Here is a 17,975-nt window from a genome sequence, read left to right on the forward strand (position 1 = left end):
GCGAGTACAATTTGATGAGCTTTGCCACGCAGTTAACCTGTTCCAGGTGGTTCTCGCTTAGAACGGGATGTTTAATTCCCGGCTAATTGGCCATATGGGCCGTAATTAGCCTGCAAGCACAAAAATGAGGAAAGCCCCGGCATTTAGCGTGGGGGGGGGGGGCTAATGGTGATTATGACGTGGTAGAGTTTGGCCCGTCATGTGCTCAGATTTGCATACAATTTGTCAAAAGCCGTGACACATGGCATGTGTTTAGGGCTACGTGCGACGCAAGGGCAAACAGGATTTTGGCTTAATTTAAGATGCAGCTTCGAAGACGTGTTTGAAACGGTGTAATTAATTTGACACACGCAAGCGTGGAGGTAAAACCACAAGCAACCGGGCCCACAAATTTTCGGACACCAAAGTGGCTTATCACGTGGACATTTATAGCAGCAAAATAATCTGAATAATCTAAATGCATGTTTCGAAATGTAGAGGGGGAAACGCCGAAGGACGCAGATAAATAAATCCACGCGACCACGGAGAGAACAGGCAAATTCTAAATACACAGGTGTCAGGATCGAACCCCCACCAACCTCCTGTGCATACCAGCGAGGATGATAACATCACAGCACCGTGGCGCCCCTGAAAAAAAAAATAACAACCCCATTTAAGCAGGTTGGTGAACCTCTCTGAGTAGAACTTTAATTATTATTCTCGTTATTCCCTTGTATGTGTGGGTTATTCTCCAAGTACTTCAGTTGTTTTTTGTTCTTGCACGTGAAGGAATTGGCCAAACATCTCAATGCAAGGATCCCTCCTGCAAAAAAAAAGTCTTGATACTCACCGGGGGAAATAAATGGCATTCATTTTAAAACAAGATGTATAAATAAAACAAGAAATGTACACTTGACACCTCGTGGATTATACCCACTTTCATGCCAATGTGGGCTCTTCCACTTATAAACATCAAGCTTTACATTGCACCACAGTATAGCACTGCATTTCCATATGTTTAAAAATATATATTTTAACACCCACTAATTATAATTGATAAATGATCAATTAGAACTCCTTAAAAAAAGGAACTCCTGAAAACAGTCCAGTGCATGACCCTCCAGAGGTGTTCTACTGAATACTCATTGATTTTTTTGCAAGATAAATACAGGACCGTTTTTTTTATAATCGTCTGATCAGATATCTTACGTGTGTGTTTATGCTACTGGATTACTGGAGGAGAGGGTTTTTTTTTTACAAATACCATGCAGGTGCCAAGAAATATTGCTGGATAACAGATTTGTTTCGGTTCGCATGTTTCCTTAACAAAGCTCTATTCTGCTTTTTCGCTAAGGACTGCTGCTGTGTATTGTTCAGCTTGTGGCTTGTGCATGTGTGCAGGGAACAGCTGTTTGGTTATTGCCAGTCCATTAGGTGTGCACGTATTGGTATCGATCGAAGCACATTTTGTGTTCGGGGGTTCCAAAGTGCATATATTTTTTCTACATTCGTCAATTTGGAACGTCTCAACGGCGCTGTGCAACTGGCGACCTTTTACTAAGCACCCACGGTAGTGTAGCATTGCTTTTTCCCCCACATATTTTTATTATTAACACCCACCCGATGGGTTTGCTCCGTAGCTTTTTATCCTCTGTGCGCGTTGCTAACTCCTAGGAAAATTAACCAGAGCGTAGTAGCGTATCCATCCGAACGACGGCCAAACCGTCTGGATTTAAAAATGTAAAAATAAATCTCGCGTGGCTTTTAGCAGCCCGTGCTGGTCTGGCCATCCCATCCGCTCGATTGTACATGCTTTTTTTGCCAAGCCGTTAAGCGCGCTCGTGTCTAGGTCAGTGGAAGGCTAACGCGACCCGTCGTCCCCCCACCGGCCACTACCAACCTCCTGCCCCCCTTCAAGGCCGGTGCCACATTAAACGGCTCCGGTCCATTTTGCAGGTGGTGAAAACTCCTCCGTCTCTCCTTACGTAACCCCAGAGCGTTTAGAATAAATACTGTATGCAGCGTCGTACCTGCGGGGCTTGACTAAACAAATAAAAATGTTGGTCCAGAGATGCTGCTCGCAGAGGAAAGCTTTTTCAAGACACCAACCCCTGTCGCCATCAGACAAATGAAATGCACATTTTATAATTACTATTATTCGTGTGCGCTTCGCATATTGTGGATCGATGTTAACCCAGTACTTTCCATATTCGTGTTTTTTTAAAGTAGTGAGTGGTTACTCTATCAATGTTACTTCTGTAACATTTTTAGTAAGCTTATTTTGAAGGCCTGTCGGCCGAATGTTTTTTTTTCTTTTCAGTGCAGCACAGCCCAGTGCCGGATTATCCTAGTAGCACAAGTAGCATATTCGACGGGCCCCGCACTTTCAAGCTATCAATTCTGGTTCAGTGGCACTTGCTCTATTACCCTAGTACTATACTGCCTTCAACTTTTATGAACGACTGGGTGTTTAAGGTTAGCGATTCGTCGTATTATCTGGCTGTGTTGCAAAAAAATTGTGTTTTAATATTGATGCTGCAGGTCCCGCACTTGCTTAGTCCAGCACTGAGCACAGCTGTTCCTTTCTACCCAAAATGCACTCTCCACGAAAGTCTTCATTCTGACAGTGACGTTCCCTCGCGGTGGCACGTTCCCCATTTGTCGCTTTAGTGGCCACCCTGGTTATTACTGCGAGTGTATTAACCATTATTACATGAATGGCGTAATGGGCAGGTGGGGGGGGGGGGGCTGCGAGGTGGATGGGAGGGCCTTCATCTAGTAGTGGATTGACCCAAAAATGGGGCTTCGAATTCCGATGAGTGCAATACCAAATTGTGCCTCTCCAATAGCATCTCGTTGGAATGCGATTTGCACGTGCAGAAAACGTCAGTTGGGTGTCGTGGTTATAAATTCTGAGGTTTATTTTTTAACGGGTGTGTACAGTAGGACTCGCAACCGACCGCCATGGTAAATAACCACAGTACAGGTTTGGCAGCCCCGGTGACAAGCTGGTGACCAAGAGAGAGAGAAAGGCACGGCATTGTCTCACCTTCACAGTCACCTTCACGCTTGCACGTGTGTGTGTGTGAAGTCAGTTCCTCGTGCGCCGCGCGCTGTGCGTGTGGCGCAGTGTGTACACAGAGCTCCAGGAATAGGCAGGAGCAGGCAAATAGCTTTGTTTAATTTTTTTTTCGCTTTTAGGGGTTCCTCACATGACGTGATTTGTGATGTAATTGTATTCTTTCTAAGGCACACGCTCCGCCATTGTGTTGGTAACGCGAGCGCCCGTTTTTGCCGACGCGATAATTCTCTTAGAAATTGACGCATAATGCACTGCATTATGCAATATTCACAGTTGTGTTTTGAAAGTGGCAGTAGTCATAATCTCAGTAGTTCTGGTTATTATTAATATTTTAAGTGTGGAACATCACAATTGACATTTTTCATTTGTCCTTGTTGAGTGATTTTTACAGCACAGTTAATTTACATTCACTCTCTGCACTGACATACGTTTTTTATTAATACCCTGCTGCAGCACTGGTTTTTTTTTTGCAAGCATTTTATTTAAATTTCCACAAGAACGATACGTCAGCATTTAACCTTCAAAATCTGCATTTGATACAGAAAACTGACCTGGCGTTTGGCGGAACTGAAAGCAAATGGAATTCTCAACGCTCTGCAACAGAGCCACACCACGTTGATCGCCCCACAGTCACTTGATGCCACGTTCACAAAAAGAAATCTTATCTGACATGACAAAATAAGGATGGGTCTTGGTTTAAAATCCGATTGAATTGTCTGAGCAAATGAGCACACTGCACCAACGATAGCTGCTGCGGTAGGAGGCTTATGTGGATGATGATGATGCTCTGATGCTCCATCCACAGCCATCCCCCACCCCCCGCCCAATATGGTTATGTAATGACTTTGGCAGGCTAAACCGCCTGTGAATTGCACACCAAGTACTGTCAGGGCTTGTCGGCTTGCCGCAGTCATTATGGGGATGTGCTTCTGCGCTGGATTTTGGTGGGGTAACGTGCACTGTAAAGCAGCTGTGAAAGCAGGACTTGCAGGGCCCACAGTTTGTCATTAAAACAGGGCAGTCCTTTGCTAGCCCTCACGCTGTGACATCGCCAAAGTGTGGCCGTGAAGGGTGCTTATGAGACAAGAAACCCTTGTATTCATACCACCTGCCGGTCAAGGTTTTTTTTTCAGACACGACTGGTCAGGCCAATAGATCCATAAATACATTTGCAACCCAGAAAGAATAAGAGGTGGAGAGCCCAGTGTTCGGAATGTGTCGTTGGCTGAAGGAAGTGGCCTCTGAAGCTGTTAGAGCCTCCATTAGGAGCTACTGACATCCTGCAGGGACTTGATCGTTTCTGATGATGACGGGAGGCTAGATATAGATGGTTTCGGCTTCTATTGTTGACAAGTGATAATGAAAATGCATTTGTTAGGGGCGCCACGGTGGCAAGATGTTAACTACCTTGCCTGGCATACAGGAGGTCGTGGATTCCATTTTGACCCTGAAGCCTTTATTGGGAGTTTGCATATTCTTCCTGTCCTGTGGTCGTGTGGATTTTTCTCTGGTTCCTCTATCCACATTTAGAAACGTGCATTTAGAGCATTTGGCTGCTATACATTTCCACACGATATGCCACTTAATTTTGGCTATCATTTGCGGCCAGGTCGCTTCTGAAAAAGAGCTATGTAGCTTTACCTGGTAAAATTAACATTGAAGGGCTATGGAGACACACAGAATCGCAGATCTTGAGACTTTGCACAGAGACACCTAAACTCGCATAGAGACCCACAGATTAGAGGGGCTATGGACATGCCACCGATGCATGGCAGGAGGAGTAGAGGGAGTGAAGGTTAGAGGATGCGGTGGAATCGTATATGAGCAGAGTGGATAGGACTTGGGGAAAAGACAGACTATGAGCACATAGAGAAAGAAATTCAAGAGTAGTTAACCCCGTGCAATATTGTGGACTTTGCTTAGAAGAAGAATGTAGCTGTACTCTTGTAAATGCATACCCAGGCTGTTTTTCCTGGACTGTCTTGACACCAGTTTAAAGCTCTGTTAATGGCAACAAAACTTGTAAATTACTGTCAGGCACTCCCATTATGACACTGCAGTGATATAACTTTACATAATTTCCAAGTGTGTGTTTGTTGAAATTCTTTCGCACCGTATGTAGCCAACCGTGCTTATCGGAGGTGCGGGGGAAGGACAACAAACTAAACACAAAAAGCAGTTCTATAGAAAAGTTTGCAATCTAGATTTAAAATTGCATAGCTGCAGTGGCTTCCTTATATAGGAAGGAAGAGCGTTCCAGACGGCCGCAGAAGCACATCTGAAAGCACGCGATGGGATTGTCCGTCTTTGTTCCATGGCCAGCCAATGCTTTGACTGCACTTTGACGTTAGCACTCGACTTTGATTTAAAAAGGGTTCATCATTCAAGATGTATATTTGTATCGGGACAGCTTAGCTAAGTACATGTTTACACCAGATGTGAAAAAAAAATGTGATTGCTACTTATTTGTGGGCTGCGATGTCAGCACAGGGGCAGTGTCAATTATATCACGAGTAAATTTTGATTTAAAGCTTTCGTGACTGCAGGGATTCATATTCTTGGTTCTTTCGGTAAAGTCACTTTACCGAAAGAACCAAGAATATATATCACGAGTGTTAAAGGCCATGTGTAGTGTGTTTCCACGGAGACACGCACTTGAACTTGGAGGCAACACGTTCATTTCATCAAACCAACAGGGTTCCTACATCAACGTACACTATTTCGATTTAAAGCTTTCGTGACTGCAGGGATTCATCTTCTTGGTTCTTTCGGTAAAGTCACGTAGAATGGAAATAATAAAATAATAAAAATCAAACATAATACAATTAAATTCTCACGACGTTTCGGCCACAACGCAAGTAGCCGTCCTCAGGTGGAGAACAGGACGGCTACTTGCGTTGTGGCCGAAATGTCGTGAGAATTATTTTATTATGTTTTATTATTTTATTATTTCCATTCTACGTGACTTTACCGAAAGAACCATGAAGATGAAACGTACACTAGTTAACTGGGCCCCGACAGGGTAACTACATCAACGGGTCAGGTCAGCAACACACTGCCTGACCCACGATGCCGAGGGTGACGACCGAAGAGACGGAGCCCCGAGAGTCCCATTCCAGCAGACAGCCGCGATCGCTCTCGTGACTTCCCTTTTATGCTCGCGAGCGTGGCCTCACTCCGCCTTCGACCACGCCCACTTCTGGCTCTTACCAGAAGGTTCTCTATTAAGTATCACGTGTCCCTCGAGATTGGCCCCCTCGCGACCCTGTCCCGGTCACGTGCCCTCTCGGGTTCGCCCAGACTGTCATGTCCTTACTTGCCCTCTCTCAGACCGTCACCAGAACCATGCCCCCTAGGGCGCGCTGCCATGCCATACTTACTCTGGTGCCAGAGATGTACACTTCCAGTCTGGTGACAGTAGCTGGCGCTAAACACCATAGTGACTCCATTTACGTCACTACACATGTACGCGATCGCTATTTTAATGGCATACTGCTTTTTTTTACCAGTGTATGCAATATCTGACTACGTTGTGGGTGGCGGAGGGCAGTGCTGCAAACTTTCAATGTCCGCGATCCCCCACCACCAACGCACACTCACCGGCGTGGTGAATTATGGTCGAATAACCCCCACAACCCGCACGTGCCAGTGCTTGTTGAGCTTCTGAGATGTGACGAGACAATCGTAAACATAGGGCTGTTATATGCAGTGAAGTGAACGAAATACTATCGAATAATCATGTTCTTCGATTGCACGTAAAAATACCAAATGTGGGATTACGTTATATATATTTATTTATTCTAAAACCGCAAGTATTTAGTAATCGGAGAGATTATTTTGCAAAAGGAACCATAAGCCTACAGTGGAAACTATTGAGTAATTTATTCGGATGCCCCCCAGCCCCAGCAACAGCTGATTTGTGCAGTTTGCAATACCCATTCTTGTCTCATTTCACCATTGGTGCGAGAGTTGAAGCGCTTTCTGTGAACAACAAAACTGAAAAGCTAATAAAAAAGTACAAAGGAGAGACCCTGGCAACACACCAGAGAGAGATGGGGTAATGTTTGTGAGGTCAGTGAGTACTGAGTTAGTACTCCTGGTTGACTGGTTAGCACGTTGGTTAGGGGGTAGTACGTTTCAGGTGGAGGACTATTGTTAGTTTGACACGTAGGCATTCGCGACCAATATTATCTCCATATATATAAAAGGCAAAGTTGTGATTATGTGTCTGTTCAAAATGTTTGGCCTACTTCCTGACATGCAACAAACTTGAAATTTGCCATGTGGGTACTTTCCAGACTGCACACCATGCAAACATTATTAAAAAAATATTTTTTTTGGGGGGGGGGGTGGGGCTCAATAATGCATATACTTTTTTGCAGGGCAAGTGAGCTGTGACGTCAAATCTGTCATGTGACCCGCGCATGTGGAAGCGTAACGCATTGTAGTGTAGCGGGTAGCGCGCTGCGCTACGAACCCGGCGACCCGAGTTCGATTCCCGCTTACGGCCACCACCGGTGACGATTATTTTAACCGGTCCCGGGCCTCCCCTAAGTCGACTCGGCCTCAAAGGAGTAACTGCTGTGCTGTGAACATCGCCACTGGGGGGACAAAGGTGGCCGGGCGTGGTGAATCCAAGTCCCGGGCGAAGCCGGGTAGTACCGCTAGTACCTAATGAAGTTTTTTTTGTGAGATGGCACAATTCTGGCAAAATCGCCTGATGATGCTGGATGTAATTACCATCGAAACGTCACGGTACTAGCATTGTCAATGTTGTGGATTTACTTTCTATCGCACCGGTGGGCTGAACTAGAAACCAATTGGCACGTTTTGTTTAAGTGACAAACCTTTATTTTGTTGGCTGTGTCGGGTGGTGGCGGGGTAACGACACATTTATACTCGCGCTATCTAACCCAAAAACATTTATTATGAGTATTATCAGTTAGTTGGATAGGGTTATGATCAGGTGGAGGACCGGGGTAAGACTAATGTTTAGTGGGAATGCTATTACTGTTGGCTGATTGATTGATTGATTAGGGGGTAGGGGTTAATGGGTAGTTGACGGGCTAACGTTTGTTACTGTGAAGGCAATATTCTTCTCTCGTACGGCCGATATAGATGCAGAGCAACTACAATTTCACATTCGGGTGGTCAGTCCAGATAACCGCGGCAGGAGCAGCAGTGTTATCGCTGTAATGTCTCCTTCGTATTTGTGGATTGGGCATTGCGTCGTTTTATGTCGTATGGATCACAGTCACAATTATTATTGGCTGGTTGGTTATAGTTTGTGAGTAGGGTCAATAAGAAGACTAGTACCAATGGATGGTTGGATTGTTGTAGTTTAAGGAGGATAAGCGTTAGTTGGCTAGTATGCTCTGCCCCTAAATTGTATGAATGTGTGTTTATGGGTTTTACCGCACGTTGTTTGGGATGATGTCCGACGTTTCGCTATACGGACAGAATTCAGTTATTGAAGGTAGTTTGATCCTGCGTAATCTGTTGATTACCAAAGGCAGATCAGCCTCAGCGAGGCCTGTGGTATCCATAACCACGGGGAAAGGAGTCTCTACAGCCAGGCAGGTGTCATGTTCCGTCAACCAACCACAACCAACACCAGTGGCATCAACAGCTGCTGACCATGGTGACATCTCGATCTTGCCAAGAAAGGTGTCTCTGCTTTTATACACACACACACACGCCTTGACAAACGTTGATCAAGTCAAACGATCCCAAACACGTTCATCCGTCGAGCGTCGTGCCGTGCTCTGGCTTGACGGGTAGTCAATACGCCCCCACAGTGCATTGTGATGGCGAGCAGGGAAGGGGTTAATTAAGTGAGAGAGGAGAGGGGGGGGGACGATCGCAAAGGCTTCTGGCTGTCGCCTCGGCTGACCTTGTCTTGGCGGTTGGGTGGGCGGGCTGGCGGGGGCAGGCGCCGATAACAAAGGGTGGCGGGGGGTTGGTTTCTTAGCGCCACCGGAGCAGGCTTGACACAACTTGCCCCGTCGTCTCGCTCGCTCTCCGAGTGTAAAGCTGTCCGCTAATAAGACTGAGAAATAAGCTCCTAAAAGGGATTTCAAGTGAAGTGGGTCGGTTATCTGTGTCATTCTTAATTAGGTTTCCCCGCCTCGTAATCTCGAACCCCCTTCTCCGTTGCTTCACAATGGAATGGGGGGGGGGGAGATTTAATTAAATGCGAAAGAGCTGATTGTGGTGGTGCTGCTGCTTATTTTTAACCTTCACCGTTTCCTAGATTCCTTTTGTGAGCAATTGAGCATTTGGGGGCAGCGAGCGGTGAAAAACACGCGAGCGCGCGTCCTATACTCGAAGTGCATTCAACATTTTCCGCGGAGCGCGTGGTTATTGTAAATAGAGCTGTGCGATTGTGTTCGCTGCATGTATGTGTTTTGCGTTTGCGTGTGTGTGTGTATTTTGAGAGGCGACAGTGGTTGGCATACTGTGCCGACTGTGCGAATTCGGTGACCCGGAGTTGTTTAAACCCGCTGTGAGAGCCTACTCTCTAGGCCTTCCCTGAGTCAACTGCGTTCGTGATGGTTTTGTGCGTATTCCCAGTGCTGATGCGCCGGGGTGAGACAGAGCAACCAGGCTTAGTTGCCACAACAACACCCCCCAATGTACTCTGCGCCAATTTAAACAAGTGCTTAGTATTACAACATTCACGCAAACAGTTTATAAGGTTTCATTGGAACGGTGTCGGGGGATGGGGGGTTATTTGTAGTTTTGTTGTTTTTTCTTGCGTGTGATTGGTGTTTGGGGAGCGGTGGCATAGTGGTTAGCACAATGTGCTAATAACCCAGTGTCCTGGTTTTGAATCCCAACCATGGACAACATCAGTGCCGAGTTGTATCTGAACTCGTTCTGGACCCTCCCCTACGTCAACTCGGCCTCACACGAGTGTAAGCATCAACACTGGGGAGATAAAGGCTGCTGGAGGTGGTATTGGCCACTTCGCCCCATCGTTCACCACCGCTGGCTTTGACAGGTGCTCGCTAAACCCCGCGGCCTGTGCAGGCGATACCGGAGGTCTTTGTGTGGTGCGCGCGTGTGTGTGTGTGTTTGAATGCGTTCTGTCGTGTGTTAGCATGTGCTGCGTGCGGGTACGTGTCGGCGCACAACATATGTGAAAACAATGCCTGTGTAATGAGGCCTCGGCACTGTGTCCCCCAGTCTGTTTGCATAATGAAGTCACTTTCTTTCTCGCAGAAATGAATAGACCACGGCAGTTGTGATTGCACATTCTTAAATCATTCATGAGCGCATTAGCCCGCAGTGACAGCACCCTCCATACACAGCGGCTCGCGCAGAGAATTTCATTTTGGTGGGAGCCGTGCATAATTTTTCTGGAGGCGCAGCAACGCCTCTCTGGAGCCGTCTCTCTCTCTCTTAATCCAGCGCTTTGGGAGGCGAGGGGACCGGTGGATAAGGCACGGACGTGCGGGGCCCTTGTGGCAATGTTTCGCCTGATGAGGCCCCCCGCCCTCACGCCACGCGGGCAGTGGCGGTTATTGGCCATGCTGCTCCACGTTAGTTAGTGCTGGGCATTTTTCCACACTGCCCTCTGTTGCCCACGGTCGAGTAAAGAAATGGATGCCACGGTGGTGGGATGTTAACTACCTCGCCTGGTATACAGGAGAGTCCTAGGTTCGATCACCACCCTGACACTTGTATATTTGGAGTTTGCACGTTCTCCACGTGGTCGTGTAGATTTTTCTACGGCTCCTTGGGGTTTTCCCTCATTTAGAAACATGTGTTTAGAGTATTTAGCGGCTCTAAATGTCCACACAATAAGCCACTTCGTTGAGCTATCATTTGTTCCCAGCTTCTGAAAAAGAGCTTTATTGCTCAGTGGGCCTTACATGGTAAAATAAAAAATAAATGTTTACAGGTAGGAGGGATGGCCTTAGTTTCTGGAGTAGAGCGCACGAACCAGAAAGCGCACAGCAGCCCACAAATGTTTTGTGCGTGTTAAAATCTCGCATTCAAGCACTGTTCAGGCTCAACGCTGCTTAACCTTGGAGATCTAATGAGATCGGGGGCATTTCTGGGGCGATTTGGTCAGAGGCGATGGATAACTCAGATTTGTGAATATTCAAAACTTTCCTAGTTGCAATGTTTTTGTTAGGAAATGGCACTACAACAAGGATGTTCTTGGTCCTCTCTTGCAGACCTTTCAATGCTCCCATCTTGTCCTGCATCCTAGGTTTTCTTGAGGTGATGCACTTTTCCTAGTTCTGCATCCTGGGTTTTCTTGAGGTGATGCACTTTTCCTAAAGTGAATGGTCACAAGGTCTGCAAATAAATGTAAAATATTATCCCTGTAACATCTGTACTGGAGAAAATCCAGTTTCCTTCTTTGACCCCCCCCCACCACCACATTCCGCACGGCACTGGAGTGAAAACCTTGACTATCTATAATAGGAAGTGGAGGTGAGGAAATGAAGAAGTGGAGGTTGGTTTAATGAGCCCAGCAGTCTTTGCTGATTGTACCCTGCAAGCAAAACCTCATTGTTTGTGAACGATGCACAGACTGCGACGCTTAATGCATCATTGTCTCGGTCGTGGCGAGTAGAACCGCATTTCATTGTTTGGTGGCTCCGACCCTAAACTATTTTTACACGCTTTCTTTTAACTCGCTCTGTCGTTGTTGTATCCTCAAATCTTGTAACTCAATTTTAACTCGCTTCCCAATGTGGTATCGACTGCAAACTTTGTATTCTTATGTCATACTGATGACGATACTATATTCTATCATAAAAAATAAAATATATTGTCCACGGTAAACTGACGTTGGCTGTAATTGGCCACGGCCCCTTACGTTATGGCAAGCTTCGGGGCCACTTCCTGGAGTCGTGGAGTTCTGCCATTACTAGTACATTTCATAAAAGCGTGTTTTTAAAAAAAAAGTTTTTTTTAATATTGCTTATTCTACGTTAATCCGGACATCCGCACGAGTCTTCACATTTATTACGCTGACCATAATCCCGCGGCGCCACGTAACTGTTGCAGAGTTAGTCGGCTTTTGGAGGAGGGCATTGGGTGCCCCCCTCCCGCAGCAGCACCTGCCACCTTGACTTACCCCCCCCCCACCCTCTACCCACAAATACAGAGTCCCATCCAGTGCTTGTGGAAAAGTTGAGCTCGGTCGTGGAATTGAAACGTGCATTCGATATGAGACTGATGGCACGTGCCATTTAAAAAAAATGTGTTTTTAGCCGAGTGCACTTTTCATAGTAGAACTGCATACCATATCAGAATCAGAATCTTTATTATGACTGGAGGAATCCGATGAGCTATGAAGCTCTGTTTCACGGATGTCCAGTCGGGGTGGGTCAGCAAGTTACAACAACACTATTTATATAAATCTTGACTTAAAGCTTTCGTGACTGCAGGAATTAATATACTTTGGGTCTTTCCAAAGAATACTACATATATAATTATCCACATTTGATTTTGGGTTGGGCCACGGAATATACCATATAAGTTATACATTTAAAGTGTGTGTGTGTAGACGCATCGCATATTTGCTATGCATGTGACAATTGACACCCTCTACACACGAGTTGTTGCATCTCAGGTGAAATATAAAATGTAAAAAAAATTGCCTGTCAAAGAAAATGTGCAGTCTGAAAACACAATCTGTATGGACCAGAATCAACAGTGACAAAGCAAATATAAAACAGAAACCTGAAAAGTGCTCAAAGAAACTGCTGTGATTGCCAGCTGCTCTTCACAGCATCGCATCATGTTGTGTGTGTATGCAGACGCTAACAGCACTTGCCCCTACGGTCTATTTGTGGATGTATGTTGAACTTCTTTCGCACCGTATGTAGCCAACCATCCGTGCTAAGAAATTAGGTTTCAATCTAGATTTACAAGTGCATAGCTCCAGTGGCTTCTCAATATCGGAAGAAAGAGTGTTGCAGACGGCCGCAGAAGCGCATCTCAAAGCGCGCGATGCAGTGGGGACCGTCTTTGTTGGATGCTTATCCAAAAGCCGCCGCTGCTGCTGCGAGGATGAGGTCTGCAAATGCTATACCGAGGATCTTTTGTCTTCACGCAGACGTGAGCCAGCAGAGCATGGCGAGCGCCAGGAGCGGTGAAGCGTGGCCTGGCGGTGACGGGGATACCACCGCGAGGCCCCAGGGCGCAGACGCCACGAGCGCCGCGACCGCCGCCAATGCGAACGAGGGTGGCACCGGTGAGCGTTCACGTTGCCACCTTTTCACATTCTTAGATTTTTTTTGGGTAAAGTCACGTAGGTAAAAAATTATTAAAATTAATAAAAATCACGACGTTTCGGAGGCAACACAAGCTTCCGTCTTCAGGTGGAACCGTCACAGCACGCTCGCTGTATCAAGTGAATGAGAAATTCCAAGAGATCCGACCTTGTGTATATATTGGTTGAGGGGGGAGGAGCCAGGGTAGGCCCCTGGATAGGAGTTTTTTTATTATTATGATAAGGTTGGTGCGGCTGAAGCTACGGATCTCTTGAAATTTCTCATTTACTTGATACAGCAATCGTGCTGTGACGGTTCCACCTGAAGACGGAAGCTTGTGTTGCCTCCGAAACGTCGTGATTTTTATTTTACTTTTATTAATTTTAATAATTTTTTACCTACGTGACTTTACGGAAAAAAACTAAGAATATGAATCCTTGCAGTCACGAAAGCTTCAAATCTACCTTTTCACAAGTCGGGAGGTGCGGAGCGGTGGGGGGGGGTGTGGGTAGGGTCGAGCTGGCAGGGCCTAAGAGAGTAGAGGTGGTGGGAGTAGAGTCTCGTTTCTTCGTAACTTGAATTCGAATCGGTTGTTTAGATGTGGGCGGGGTGGATCGGAGGTTACAGCGCCCTGCCCCGGCACCTCTTGAGATATTGGGTCCACCGCCTGTCCCGCACCTCGGCTGCGTACAATGCGAAAGAAGTTCAACGTAATACATAAACCGTGCCCTCAAGTGTCGCGAGTTGATGGTCTTAGCCCGGTCATCGATGAATGCACAACTCAATGACCACATTAAACTTAGTTGTTCACTTAATTTGGTTGAATTCCTGCTCTGAGAATGAAAATATCGGATTGGCTTTCATGTAACAAGTATTACTCTGATGTGGCAGGGCTAGTGGTAAAATACTGCCCCCCCCCTCCCCCACTGTTGTGAGGGTTATTTGATAATACTTCACACTGGTCTCAGTGCGGGTTGCTTGAAGGTGGTGAGCCTAGGGGCCAATTTAAATGAGTACCAATTTGTAGGAAATCCAAACGGTGCTTGTCCTGTCAATCGGCTGTCTCCCCCCACAATAGGAATATGGAATTTCCATCGCAGCGTGTGTTTCTTGCAAAGGAATATGTGTACCACGATTTGCTCATTTTTGCCTCGACATACTTTGTGTGACCTTATATGACTGCACTGTGGTTAGCGTGTAATTATGTTATTATGTCGGGGACGCCATCTCACCTATTATCACATTAAGTAAATTGTCTCTACCTGTAAGAACCCCATTTTTATTGTCTGTTTTAAGCTCAATGCTAATTTACATGTTAACGTTGCCTAGAGTGTGATTAATTCTACGTTAAAACAATGCCATCATAAAACTATTTAAACGAACAGCGAAAGTGGCAAAGTACAAATTAAACTGGCTATTCTTTTTCATCTCCTAGGTGACGATGGAAGCCGTAAAAATGGTGCTATGAACGCAGGAGCGTTGGTCCAAGGCGTTTCATCCAGGCACAGCGACTCATCCAGTGGCGACACCTGGACGTTACCAAACCCAGACTCCGGAAACGGCAATTGCAGCGTATCCGGCAAAGAGGGGGCCAAAGAGGGCACGGCGTGGCAAGGCGGTGGCGGCGGCGGCGGCTGGGGTTCCAAGCACGTGCAGTGGAAGGACTGCCCTGTCACTCCAGGCCAGCATTCGAGCAGCGGGGCCTCTGCGGCCGCGGCCGGCGGCTCTCAGCAAGGACCCTCCATGGCGGACGCCCAGAAGCCTGGCAACGGCGGCGGCGGCGGCGGCCTTTGGTGCAACGGCGCACCGCACGGCGACAAAGAAAGCTCTTCCAAGCCAACGGCACAAAACGGACCTCTCAACGGCCTTCACAAGGCCGGGGCCATCGGGCAGCATGGGCCCAATGGCCACGGCGGTGGCAGCTACGACGCGGACACTGTTTCTGTGAATTCTTCTGCACCTTCGATGAACAGACTTCCAGCAGGCTGGGGTGGTGACAAAAAGCAGGGTGTTTTGAACTCCCCGACCCAGCCTCATCAGGGAGCTGCCAACTCCTCTGGGCCAGTGGGGGGTGGTGGCAACTTGGGTTGTGCCATTTCAGGGAGGGGTGGGGCGGGCGTGCCCGACGGGAACAATGCGGTCGGCGCCGCGGCTTCCGACAAAGGTTGGGACAACGGCAATGACGGCGCGACGAGCTTCGGCTCAAAGGCGGCCAACGGTACTGTGAACGGTGGCAGTGTCGGTGGTTCAAAGCCTTCCGACGGCAATGATGCGGTTGGAAGCAAAAAAGAGACTCAGGGCCAGGGGAAAAGCCGCAATGGCTTTTGGGGTAGCGGCGACACAGAGCGGAACTCGACTTGGGAAAGCAGCCATAGTTTTCACAACAGCAGTGAGAACGGCAAAGACGATGGCATGAACGGGGATGGCTGGGGCTCCAAACCCACGGGACAGCATCAGCAGGGCGGCAATGGTAAGGGGTCGATGAGCACTTGGGAAGCACTTGGTGGGTCCGCCAGTGGCGGCGAGACGAACGGAGCGGGATGGGGGAAAATCTCGGGGGGCGGTGGCGGCGGCGGTGGCGGCGGCGGCGGCGGTGGTGGCGGCGGCGGAGGCAGCAGCGCCAACGTCATTGTTGGCGGCGGTGCCGCCACCACCACCACCACGAGCGGCAGTGTCGGTAGCAACGAGGGCAGCGGCGGCAGCCACAGCGGTGGCCACGGCGGCGGTCGCGGTCGGAACGGCGGCAGCGGCTACGGAGGAGGGCGGGAGCACCGACGCGTCGCAAAGTTGGACTCGCAGACGGTCATCCAGAGCGTGATGAGCCGTAAGGACCTGGACCCCCGTGTGCTCTCCAACACCGGCTGGGGACAGACGCCCGTGCAACAGCACACGTCGTGGGACGTGGAGTCGGCGGCCGCGGCGGCGGTTGCGCCGGTGCCGCCGCCGCCAAACCGCACCGCGCTGCATCCTCGACAGCAGGCCAACGGGAGCTCTGGCGACAGCTCCTGGAATTCCGGAGCGGGTTCTGCAGGCGCTCCGGTCTCCGGGTGGGGAGACGGTGGCAGGCCGCCTCCACCTTCTGGCGCAGGTCTGTCAGTGGGGAGGTGGGGAGATCCCGGGTCTGGCCGTGGAGATGGCCGGCCGGGTGGACCGCCGCCCTCCTCCGAACGGGGGTTCGGGGAACCTTCGGCAAACTCCTGGGCCGGTAACAAAGAGCAGCATCAGCAAGGCAAGTCGCCCGGCGCGATACCCTCTTGGGGCGAGCACGCCGCGTCGAAGCAGGCGCCGTCGGGTTGGGGCGGGCACGGTTGGGAGGGCAACGGCGGGCAGAAGCCGTCGTCGGGCTGGGAGGACGATCGCAGCGAAAGCTCCCCGGGCTGGGGCGATGCTCCCCGAGGGAGGAGCGGCAGCGTCAAGTCGAGCGGCGAGTGGGGCGGACCCGAGCCCAAAGCGGCCCCCGACGAATCGGCTCAGCCAAAGTCGGCACGAGGGTGCCGGGAGCCTCCCGCACCAATGAACGACTCGTGGGGCGCTCAACCAAATAAGCCGAACTATAACCAAAGCGGGGGCGATCACGCCAAACGCGCCGCAGCCTCGGCGGGCTGGGGCGATTCTGATTACAGCCGCGGGGCTCTGCCGCAAAAGTCCGCGAGGGCCGGCGGCGGTGGCGGCGGGCCCCAGGGGGGGTGGGGTGACGAGCCGGGCGGCGGCTGCAAAGAGATGCCGCAAGGCTGGGGAGACGCCTCCAAGCAGAGCGACGGTTTAGGAAATTGGGGCGGCGCCCCGGTTGGAGGTGGGAGGGATAGCTCGTGGGTCGCCGGTAACGCAGGGGGAGGAGGAGGAGGGCAGACTGCGGGCAAAATATTGCCGGACGGCTCGGGTTCTGGCTCGGGCTGGGGAGATTCCTCAAAGACGCCCACGTCGAGAGACTGGGATGATGGCAAAGATGGGCCCAGAGGCTGTGCGGATGGCTGGGACGGCAGAAACGGTGCCACCAAAGTCGGAGACAAAGCAGGGGGTTGGGGCGAGGAGCATCCGGCAGGCGAGACTGGCGAGCGCTGGCGCAACCAGCACGGTGATGGCAATCCCGCCAATTCCTGGGGCCAGAATGGCAACGCGGGGCCCAATTCTAACAAGCAGGTTGGAGGAGGTATTGGTGGTGGTGGTGGTAGTGGTGGTAGTGGTGGTAGTGGTGGTGGTGGTGGAGGTGGTGGAGGTGGTGGTGCTGGAGGTTGGGTTGGGGGTCCGATCCCAGCGATCCCCAAAGACGTGGAGCCCACTGGCTGGGAGGAGCCGGCGGCGCAAGCGGGCCGGCGTAAGGGGGACGTTGACGACGGCACGGCGGCCTGGGGCGACCCCAGCGCCTACAACACGCGCGGCGTCAACATGTGGGAGGGCAAGCAAGGCGGCGGGGGCGACGGCTTCTCGCGGGACGGCAAGCAGCAAGGCCGGAACGACGGACGCGTCCAAGGCTCCCCGAGCGTCGCTCCAGGTGAGACTGGAGTTGGCGTACCAGAGGTCGCAACCGGGTACCCGATACCCGTACCCTACCCGATACCCGGCTACCCGTACCCGGCCGGGTACGGGTACCCGTTTGTGACCCTGGTGCGGCCGGGTACGGGTAGACCGTGAGTCACTGGTGAGTAACCGTTTGTCACTCATTTCCCAACGTCTTG

General features: G+C 49.8%; 1 protein-coding gene across 7 annotated transcripts in view; it reads left to right on the forward strand.

Annotated features, from left to right (window-relative positions):
• The window catches only part of LOC144730278 (uncharacterized), a 70,636-nt gene that overhangs the window by 19,685 nt on the left and 32,976 nt on the right, over positions 1–17,975 (forward strand). For 6 of the 7 annotated variants that reach the window (XM_078610958.1, XM_078610956.1, XM_078610960.1 and 3 more), the window contains exons 6-7: positions 13,143–13,280; positions 14,735–17,791. In XM_078610958.1, the coding sequence (XP_078467084.1) occupies positions 13,143–13,280; positions 14,735–17,791 (3,195 nt within the window). The remainder of the gene's footprint in view (positions 1–13,142; positions 13,281–14,734; positions 17,792–17,975) is intronic. The other variant, XM_078610962.1, reaches the window with a different exon arrangement.

This window comes from Lampetra planeri, chromosome 35 (genome assembly GCF_965212315.1).
Source record: "Lampetra planeri chromosome 35, kcLamPlan1.2.h2, whole genome shotgun sequence".
Taxonomy (NCBI): Eukaryota; Metazoa; Chordata; class Hyperoartia; order Petromyzontiformes; family Petromyzontidae; genus Lampetra; species Lampetra planeri.